Below are 11170 nucleotides of genomic sequence, written 5' to 3' on the forward strand. Positions count from 1 at the left end.
CCCGGCTCGAGGAGCCCTTGTCCTCATCTTTGTCCTCCCACTTCATCCCTCCCTCCCCTCCCCCATACCCATCCCCATCCCTCATCCCTTGCTCTCTTTCTGGACAAATTCAGCTCTGAGTCACACCAGCAAGAATCCTCTGGGCAGTAACTCCTTTGATTTCATTGGAACCACCCTGGCTATACCCTGGTGTCTCTGGGAGCGGGATTTAACCCCTACCTCCCTGCCCTGGGGTTTATAATCTTAACCTTTACAACTGCAAAGTGCCCTGCACCCCTAGTGTGGTTATTGTGATAGGCAGAGCACCATACGGAGCGGCCGTGGAGTTACTCCAGATTGATGTGAAAGCAGAATCTGGCCCACAGCTCGGGAAATCCACAAAGGGAAATAAACAATAGAAAGTACCCCTTGCACAAAGACAGGCTAAACACCTCCAATCCAACACACACACACACACAACTCACCCCTCTCTCTGCTTCTCCAGAGCCTAACCAGCTAGGCGTGTTCTCCTCCCTTTCCATCACAGACAGGGCAGCGCTGACCTGAAAGAAACTCTGAGCAGCGGGCACCCCCCTCAGCGCGCCAGGGCTAAATCAATCCTACCAGGAACTGGCCGGACTTTGAACACAGCCAGCCCCGGCTAAAGAGAAACGTCTCGGCGTGCCAGCGCGGAAGCGGCCGCTGAACGGGCAGGTCTGAGATCTTTATCCCGGGGCCTCGCTTCGCCCCAAAGCCCGTGGCGGGGCGGGCCGGGCTGACTCCCGGCTTCAGCCAGCCTTTCAGGAGCTGCCGCTGGCTGTCGCCTGGCACGGGCAGGAGGACTCGGGCTCCCTCGCCACCCCCCACAAGCGAAGAGTGCCCCCCTGGATCGCGTGTTTGGGGAGAGGAGGGAGCTGGGGAGCTCTGATTAGGCGGCCCCCGGGGGGCGACCAAGATCGGACCGGGGCGCCTCGCTGCCCCCTCCCCAGCGGGGAGGGCTTAATCCTCCCCAGCGAAGGGCAGAGGCAGGTCTGGGAGCCCCCCCGCCCCCCGCCTCGGTCCAGCTGACCTGCCAGTGCAGGGAGACGTCAGGGGGCGGCGGGCGCCAGCAGCAGCTGTCGGGCTGCGGGAGCCGGGACCCCACCCCCGCCCCGCCCCGCGCTCTCACTTCGGGAGCCGCGTCTCTCCCGTCCACACTGAGCAGCGGGCGCCCGGCGCGTGTGAGATGAGGCGGCCCGGGGCCGGCCGGCTCCCGCCTTGCGCTGAGCGGCCAGGGCTGTGAGCGGGATCCCCGGGGCGGGGGGGGGCCGCTTTCCACCCCCCGCCGGGACTCGATGCCCAGGCGGGGAGCATGGCAGGGAGGCGGCCGCTGCGCGCCCGCGCCCTCTCCCTGCTCCGGTGGCTGGGGATGCTGCTGCTGCCGCCGCTGCTCCAGGCCGGGCAGGGCTGCCCGGGTCCCTGCTACTGCTTCGCCACGCCGCAGCTGGACCAGTGCAGCTACGTGCGCCTGCAGGAGCCGCCGCGGGACCTGCCCCGCGGGGTGCGCAACCTCACCATCGCCGGCGGCAACCTGACGGTGCTGCGCCGGGCCGCCTTCGCCGGCAACGGGAGCCGGCCGCTGGGCGACCTGAGCCTGCTGCTGCTGCCCCGCGACAACATCCAGGCCATCGAGGATCGCGCCTTCCAGGGGCTGCCCGGCCTGGCGGCGCTGGACCTCAGCCACAACCCGCTGCGCGCCCTGGCCGGCGGCGCCTTCCGCGGCTGCCCGCGGCTGCGCACCCTCAAGCTCAACCAGGCGCTGCTCCTGCTGGGCGAGGCGCCCCAGGAGCCGCTGGCCGGCGCCCTGCGCAACCTGAGCCTGCGGCGGCTGGAGCTGGCGGGCAACGGGCTGCGGGCGCTGCCGGGCGCCGCGCTGCCGGACGGGCTGGAGGAGCTGGATCTGCGGAACAACTCGCTGCAGGGGCTGAGCCCCGAGGAGCTGGCCCGGCTGGAGTCAGCCCCGCTGGGCAGGCTGCAGCTCTACCTGGGCTCCAACCCGCTGCGCTGCGACTGCGCCCTGCGCCCGCTGCTGGGCTGGATGCGCAACGCCAGTTGGAGGGTGCCCGATGCGCGCAGCCTGCGCTGCGCCGCCCCGCGGGAGCTGAGCGGCTCGCCTGTGCTGCGCCTCCGCCTGGAGCAGCTGGGCTGCGGGGCCGGCCGGGAGCCAGGGCCCGAGGGGGCCGGCTGGGAGCCGCGGCCCGAAGAGCCCGGCGAGCAGAAGGAGCTGGAGACCGCCTCCTACGTGTTCTTCGGCATCGTGCTGGCGCTGATCGGGGTCATCTTCCTCATGGTGCTGTACCTCAACCGCAGGGGCATCAAGCGCTGGCTCAACAACCTGCGGGAGGCCTGCCGGGACCAGATGGAGGGCTACCACTACCGCTACGAGCAGGACACCGACCCGCGCCGGGCCAGCGCCAGCCCCTCGGGGCTCTGAGCCCAGAGTGCGGGGGGCCACCTCGGCGCCAGATAGCCCTGCCCGCACGCATCGCTAGGGGATCCCATCCCTCCAGACCCCACCCCTGGGGATCCCACTCCTCCACCCCTAGCTCATGGGGATCCCAGCCCAAGCCCCCAGCCCTGGCCCTCGGGGATCCTTCCCCCAGTCCCTGGGGTTCCTAGCCACCAGCCCACTACCCACTGCCCTTGGGGATCCCCACCCTTGGCCCTTGGGGATCCCACCCATCCACCCACTACCCACAGTCCTTGGAGGTCCCACCTCATTGCCCAAGGGGTGTGTCGGGCTACCACTATCCAGGAAATCCACACATCCATTCACCGACTAGAGGATACCCCCATGCAGGAGAATATCTATTCACCCACAGATTATCTCATAAAACCCCACTCCACCAATCCCACCCGCTCCCCAGAGGGGCACTCTTCCCCCCAGGGGATTGTCCACCAACCCATGGAAAAAACCCCAGGAGAATACCCTTCACCAACCTCCATCCTCTACCCAGGGAATACTTACCTTCCACCCAGCCACCCGCTACTTGGGAATCTCCCTTCTTGCCTGACAGGGGGCACTTCCAACCAGAGGGCACCCCACTCCCCAGGACAACGCCCACCCGTCCAGGGAACAGCCAGTAAAACACCCATCCACCAACCCCCAGCTCCCGGAGAACAGCTTTTTGCCAGCCCACTCAAGATGGCACAGGATCCATCCTCAGGACAGTAACACCCCTCCTACAAAACTAAGAAAACTGCACAGGATCCCCTCCACCCCCCTGGGTCATGGCACAGCATACAGTCCCCAGGAGAATACATCCCCTGCAAGGGTCCTGGGGATTGTGGATGAGAGAGCTACCCACCTTCACATGAATAACCAGCATCAGAGACCACATGGGATCCATCACACCCACCCTCCCACCAGTGTGCTAGGAGCATGTGAATGTATAGGACTCTCCACATAGAATAAACCCCGAGATGGGAACTGACTGGCTCCACCCTGAGAGGCCCTTCTCTCCCCACCCCAGTGGTCCAGGAGGTGCGGTATGAATGTACAGGAAACACCCAGCTCCATGCAGAATTAACTCCCATCCAGGACTATGCAGGAATCACTCCCGAAGAACCCCTCCGGTCCAGAATCCACAGGGGGATATGAATGTACAGGATGTAGCTCAACAATCCCTTTCAAGCCCTTCACTCCTCCAGGGTGTGTGACAGCACGTGTTCCACTGCCCTAACAGAAGAGCCCTCTCCCCATGTCCCATGGGATGCTTCCCCAAAACCATCACAGCCATCAGTGTCCAGGGAAGTGAGTCTGACCCCAGCAAAAGAGCCTCCCATGACCTGTGGGAGTTATGAATGCACAGAAGAGCTCCGTGCACATGCAACTCCTAGCTACTCCAGGAGATTTAGGAGTTTTTTTTTAATTTTTCCTTTGTAAAAAAAACTTCTGCAACAAGCCAGAATACAACTCCCTGTGAATGTACTTTGTGCATATGGACCATGGGGTGAGTTTTTACTTGGTGAGTTGCTGAAAGCAACGGGCTAGATGGTGTTATACTTGTTTCCTGGATTTTATTGGAGCCCAGACTTTTACCGTGTACAGTTCTCTTTCCTAGTATAGTTCTAACAAATACAAAACTAACCTAATTTTTTTTTTGCTCCAAACATGGAGGAAAAGAAAACAAAAAACCCACAAGAAATTATATGATCTGCTGAGCCCATTTATTTACTATGGTTTTTGTTCCACAAAAATTATGACTTCTCTCAGGCACAAAATAATGCACCTGCACAACAACCAAAACTTCCCTGCAGGCTGTATGCATGTTGCTAGAGCACATGGAAGCAGCTCATTTCCGACTGCGGAGTATAATCTAGAGTAGACTGCCTCAGCGATCTTATCAAAAAACAAGGCTCTCAATATCTTGCACAGGTTTGCTTCGAACTGCGCCTGTTAGTATATACTAGAGCAAATACACTGAGCGCTGCATCCGGTGCATTGTATGTTTTCTATAAAGCTTATTGCAATAATTTCTGAATCCGTCGTGGCTGAAGCAACGTTGTTGTTATGATCCATGTTTTGCAGAGCAAGACCATTAGGTACTAAGTGATCTCTGTAAATAGATGGTTCCATATACACTTCTGTGCTGTTGCTAGGTCTGTGGGAACAGAATGGGTTTACCGGGTAGTGCACAGCATCTGGTTTCTAATCATTCTGACCCAGACTTGCTGCATGACCCGGGATAAATGACTTAGACCAGCAGTTCTCAAACTGTGGATCGGGACCCTGTTTTAATGGGGTCACCAGGGCTGGCATTAGACTTGCTGGGGCCCAGGGCCAAAGCCCAAGCCCCAGCCAAAGCCTGAGGGCTTCAGCCCTGGGTGGCGGGGCTCAGGTAACAGGCCCCCTGCCCGGGGAAGAAGCCCTTGGGCTTCAGTTTTGGCCCCACCAGACGTTGGAATTGGCCGAGGGCAGCGGGGCTCGGGTGGGTTCAGGCTTCAGTCCCCACTCCTGGGGTCATGTCGCAATTTTTGTTGTCAGAAAGGGGTTGCCATGCAATGAAGTTTGAGAACCCCTGACTTAGACCTTAATTTCCAAAGTGGCCAATAATTCTGGGTTCCTCCAAGCTCCGATGCTTAAGTATAGCAACGTCTTTAGCCTGCTGAGCCCCCTTGCCCCCAGCTCCAGCTAGCAAGCAGGGGAGCTGCAGGTGCTCCATAGCTCTGAAAATCAAACTGTAGCTTTCTCTTAAGTGGGGATCCTTAAAAGGGAGGCACCCAAAATTAGCCAACCCGACTGAAAATTTTGGCCTTAACTTGGTCTGTGTTTGCCTCTCAGTCCTATCAGGATAATAACATTTACATACTTCACTGGAGTGTTGTGAGCCCTAATAAATTAAAGCCTGATCACAACGGAGTCAACAGCAGTACTCCCCCTGACATCCCTGGGCACAGGATCCAGCCCTTACTGTTTATAGCATGCTTTGAAATGCTTGGAAGCAATGCAATATATATTATTATTGTTCTACTCTAAGGCATTAGCAAATCCAGGTCCAAAATCTGCAAGTTGCTCTATCCGGGGGGAACCTGGTGGCCACATGACCCTCACTGAAATCCCAGGGGGCAATCTTCAGTGAGCAGCTCTCAGGCTAGGGAGCTAAGAACAGCTCTCAGGATAGGGAGCTAAGAGTCTTGCAGTCCTTGCTCAGGCAAATCTCCCACTGACAGCACTGAGTAAAGATCACAGGCTCAGTGTGAAAAGCACCCTGCAGACTTGGGACATGGATCCATTCCTATTGAATACAATGGCAAAATCACTGCCAGCTTCAGTGACACTCGTGCTCCTAAATCACACAGATGCTTTTGAAAATTCTTCCTGTAGGTGCCTAAATATGAACTTAGAAGCCCAACTTTCTGCTCCCATTTTTAGAAGTGTCAGCCTCTCTCTGTGTTTCATAAATGGGGCTTTCTCACTGAGCCGCTCAGAAGCCTAAGATTAATACTTTGACAAAATATGTCTACAAGTTTATGCAGCTTTTTCATTGCACGTGGCTTTGTCAGTTTGCGATACGGTTTAATCTAATTATGCCTGACCTGTCTGCCAGTAACTTTTTGAACATAATAAATAAAGAAGGCAGAATGTTTGTGGGAGCAAAGGGCTCTTGCTTCATGAAGCCAGAGATCTGAGATGCAAAGTCTCTATTTTCTAAAAAGGTTTCTTTTTTTTTTTCCCCCCAAAAATGTGGGAGTCCATTTTTTCCTGCTCATCAGAGAGAAGGATTTCATAGCACCAGCAGCTGTCGGGCAGAGCAAGGCTGAGTGCTGTGCACACCTCCAGTACACCGTGGTCCTTTCCTGCAGCACCTGCTCCTTACCGTTCCTGAGCTGAGCAAACCCCGGCTCATTTTCAGCTGCAGGCCCAACAGGCCAGATCCTGTAGCACAAATCCCATTGGCTTCCAAAGAAGCCAGATCTGGTGTAATGTATAAATGGAGAGTAGGATGAGGCCCGTAGGCTCGCTTTTACACGTTTATGTGAACTGCGAATTGAATGTCCTGTTGCTGCCCCACTGAGCACAGTGTAAAGCAGAAGGAATTTTGCTGCCAACTCCCTCAAACAAATTAAAGGTGCCTGCTACTTTACCATCTTGAGAAACAAGGAATAGGCATGTCTGTGATGCAGCGGGCAGCTGTAAAAATAACACCACATCTATGTTTTCCTGTGGAAGCATGAACAAATATGCAGCCTCAAAATGCATCTCATATCCCTGTAAAGTTCATTGTCTCTAACTCTCCCTCTTCCCCGGGTTGTTTTCCTGCACCCCAGAGTTAACTCTGTGTACTGTGTAAGGACCTGATCCTGCAAACCCTCATTCATGTGTGTAACTCCACTGTGCCCAGTGGGCTCTGTGAGATCTGCATACAGAGGGGCTCAGATCCACAAAGGTAGGCTGCTAACTTCCAGATACCTTTGTGAATCTGGGCCCGGGTCCTTATATGTGTCGAGTGGGATTTCCAGTGACAACAGGAAAGTTGCCATGTAGGCCTGCCCAGCGAGCCTAGGTACAGGCCCTGGCCTGCGACTGGCCTTGGGGGTGAACCCCCTGCCACCCTCAGTTTAAAGAAAACTCCAGAGGGCCCGAGTCCCCCATTCCTGCAGGATGGTGCTCAGGCCCCTTGGCTTCAGTGGCACTCCCCATGTGAGTACGGGTGTGCAGGACTGGGCCCTTGCTCTGTGGATTCCAGCAAAGCCCAACACTCCTTTTGGAGTCGCACAGTTCCTTGCTCTGTTTCCTGTAGAGCTTAACTTGCCAGGGACCCCCAGGCACTCGGGGGCGAGGTGCCGTGGTTCTAGAACTGACAGAAAGTGGGTTGCAGTGATCTGTATTGCAGGGTGTTATTTGCTAGCATAGATAGACCTCCACTTATTTTGAATGATGGTTTTACGGTAATTTCTCTCTTTCCTTAAAGCTCTGGGATTTGATTCTTCTCCCACTGAAGTGAATGGGAGCTCTGCTTTCACTGGGAGCAGGACTGGGCAGCTGGTTTGCAGATTCATGGTGTCTGTTTGCCCTTCAAGCCATAGCTTTGCTGTCCAAACAAAGTATTCTGGGTAAATTAGAGCTCCCATGGCCTGATTCTCCTCTGACTTGGCTGGTGTAAACCAGGAGTTGTCACTGAGATCCCGGGAGTGACAGCAGTGGAGAAACTACAATAAGCAAGAGCAGAATCAAGGCCCCACCCTTGGGAGGACAGACATGAACAATCCAAATGCTGCGTCTCTCTATGCCGTTCCAGAAACTCCCTGAAAGGAAAACGCACCAACAGAGCTCGCTGCACAACAGCAGCTGCGGGAACCCAGCCCAGCTGCCACAAGGCAGAATGTGTAGTCTGTGGGATTGACAGTGGGTTATTGTCATCTTCGTTTTTCATTTGCGAAAAAGAAACCAACCACCGGGTTTTCCTATTGAAACGGGTTTGGGGGAAACTGGGTGTATTTGTGAATCTGTAACCCTCTGGCTGTGTGTGCGGCCGGCTCCTCAGCTGGTGTGAATTGGCACAGTGCCGATGGAATCAATGGTACTGTATCAATTAACACCATTATTAATTGTATTGCAGTAGTGGCTGGAGGTCGCAGTCAAGAGTGGGGCCCCATTATGCTAGGTGAGCATACACCTAATGAGACAGTCCCTCCCCTAAAGGGCTTACAGTCTAAATTGACAAGACCGACAATGAATAGGAGGGGAAACGGAGGCATAGATAGGGGCCATGACCTGCTGAAGGTCACACAGCAGGTCAGAAGTGGAGCCAAGATTAAGAACTCAGGTCTTCAGATTTCCCATTCAGTGCCCTGTCACTGGACTATGTGAAGATGGTATGCCAGCTAACACCAGCTGGGGAGCTGGCCTGTGACGTTTCAGCCATAACATGCTTTCTACTGGGGAAAAGTCCTTCAGAATTGAACAGGACATGATAAGTTTTCTGTCGTTCTTTTGGCCCAGGGTATAGAATGTAATGGTGTCACAGCCCTGCTCTGTAGACTTCTACGGCAGGCTGCAAGCTTCGACAGAAAGGATCTCATTCGCCAACACGTTTCACAGAGGGATTCCCACAGGTCCGATTTCTCCACGGTGTTGCACCAGTTTTACACCAGTATGACTCTGCTGATCTGAATGGCGCTATAGTGGCCTAAAGCGGATCTCTGTTAAATTCTATTGGACTTTTCCCTAGGGGTTTTCATAGCCACCCATCCAATTTCCAATGCTTCCTATGCAATAATATCACAAATATGGGATAGGCAGCAGGCCAACCATTCCCCACTAATTGTCCCACAGCTGCTGGAGGCCCAGAGGTTCTCAGATGCAGCAGAACTGGGGCGCCCCATCCCCTGGGCAATGGAATTGCAGCCTCTTAGGAAGCCCATGCAGAGGACTGTGTCTATGGATATTCGATGCACCCTGTAAAGGGGCCACTGCAGGTCAGGGAGGCAGGTCACAGCTGCTCACGGAGCCACAATGGGTCACACCTTGCTCTCAGTTATTCAAGGCAAACCCACTGAAGTGAGTTGACCCCTAACTCTGTAGCCTGCGTTCTGCTCCTTTATCGGGCTGGGAGCTTTTAAAAGCTGTATGGCAAATCCATGGGCTGGCGGGGACGGGGGGGGGAGACGAAGCACCCTTTCAGCTGCCGTGTTAGAGAGGGCAAAGGCGTGGGTGATTTGCACCTGCCTGACTAGCCTTTCCCAGAGGCAGTGCTCTGGGTCGGTGACTAACAGGAGGCAACGTCACAAGTACAGTGCATTTCTCTGTCTTGTGTCTGCACCACTCCTGGTTTCACTTTTCCTCTCCTATTGTCTCTAACCCCCAACTCCCCACAAACCCTCTTGCCTCTAGACCTGCTTGTTCACACACACACAGCCTGCCTCTCGGCCACTGCCCCTCCTTTCCCCCTCCACCTCTAGCAGACAGCGTTGGCAGCATCCCCCCTGCCTTCTGGTACCATTAGCAACAGACAGAGGACTTGACTCGCTCCTGCACTTTAGAACCGCTCCACACACGGTGGTGGGGAGGGGAAGAGGCTGTCAGGCAGCCAGTTCCAGCCCCGATACTGAAGGACAATCTGCATCAGTGTCAGAGTGAGTTAGAGCAGCCCTGGGGCTCTAAAACCCAGCCAGGGCAGTGGGTCTCCAGCCCAAGTGGGAACGTCCGTACCGCTATTGTAAGTGCATGAGACCCGCGAGCCCCAGGTCTGTAGACCTGGGCTCTGAGACTTGCTGCTGTGGGTATTATTTTGCAGCGTAGACTTACCCTAGGAGAGTGTAGAAGCCCTTCACACAACTAATGCAATTAGCATTGCTACGGTCTGAGGGCACATCATGCCCTGCTGTCGCACAAGGGCAAACGGTTCGTGCCATTGGAATGGCATTGGGCACCTATGGGGCAAAGCTGCAGCCTGAACTGCCTACGTCTCCTCCCTGATTCTTCCCACCGATTGATTTGTTGCTCTCCATTTGGGCCCCAGATTTGTAAACACAAGGGGCCATATCTTCCTGGATTGGCTCACTTCCTCCATGCCTGGATCTCCCCACTTCTGTGTGCACGTGGGATGTAAACCACTTCTGGGCACTGTTCCCCTTTCCCTGAACCCTGTCGCAGACATGCCATTGGGTCCACGATCCATGCATCACTCTAGACAGCAGAAATGTGCATTGCACCAGAGGCGAATCTGCAAAGAGTTAATGCAGCCTACAGCTGCCTCGACTTTCACATGAGGGCCCCATGGCCTGTGTGTGGGTCCCAGATACAGGAGTAGCTGAGGGAAAACTTGATAATGCTGCTCCATTGCACCACTCTGCCAGGTAGCCAAGATGGGGAACTAAAGAGCCCTTACACAGATACCCATCTTGGGGGACCCAGAGACCTTGGGGGGTCAAACCCCAGCTTGTTACTTAAGGAGACAATCCAGCCCCTTGCTCCCATGACAGAACCAGCTGGGGGAAATTCCATGTAGGGAACCTTTCAGAATGTCCCTCCCGTCTTGCCCCATTCCATGAGATATTTATTGGCAGAGGTGGGGAATCTAGTTATATAGCCTGTGAGCAAGAGAGGTGTTTCCATGAACATGTGCATGTAAAACATCAATGAAAATAATGCAGCGTTTTGGCTGAAAGGTTTCCCCTGCAGGGTTGGCTACTGGAATATTGCAGCCTGGTGCTCCTTCAGGAGAAAGTGAAAAGAGAGACAATCTGGAGAGAAAGCAGGAGCAAAAAAGAAACCGACTAGACTATTTTATTGCCCAATGCAAATCAATAACATAATTTAAAAAATAACCAGCATCAGTGGTAATGAATAATGTACAGATTAAAAACCCAGTGTTCACAGGCTAGAGGATATTTTTAAAGTCCAATCCTAACAATAACCCTTTCATTTGGAATTGTAACTGTCTCGGTTATTTTTCATGTTGAGATTGTAAGGCAGCCCTCAGATTTTCACGGTGCCATCCTCATCTCAGATGCAGATCCAGGACTGAGAGTCAGGAGACATTGTCCTTGCTCTTCCACTGACTTTCAGTATGATGGCCCTTACCACCTTTGCAAAGTGCTTTGATATCTGTCTGCAGATAAGTGTTTGTAGAGTGGCAGAGTCTGTAGCCTCAACCTTTAGTTAATGTCTGTTGCTGGACTGTTTATATATTACACATACATGAAT

The 11170-nt window shown here is 54.4% G+C and overlaps 1 protein-coding gene across 1 annotated transcript; it reads left to right on the forward strand.

The window, feature by feature from the left end:
- Window positions 1-1330: 1330 nt before the first annotated feature.
- Window positions 1331-6616, forward strand: TPBGL (trophoblast glycoprotein like). The gene has a single exon (XM_074954627.1). The coding sequence runs from the start codon at window positions 1331-1333 to the stop codon at window positions 2450-2452; it is 1122 nt and encodes a 373-aa protein (XP_074810728.1). The 3' UTR covers window positions 2453-6616.
- The last annotated feature ends 4554 nt before the right edge of the window (window positions 6617-11170 follow it).

Source organism: Natator depressus, chromosome 1 (assembly GCF_965152275.1).
Source record: "Natator depressus isolate rNatDep1 chromosome 1, rNatDep2.hap1, whole genome shotgun sequence".
Classification (NCBI taxonomy): domain Eukaryota; kingdom Metazoa; phylum Chordata; order Testudines; family Cheloniidae; genus Natator; species Natator depressus.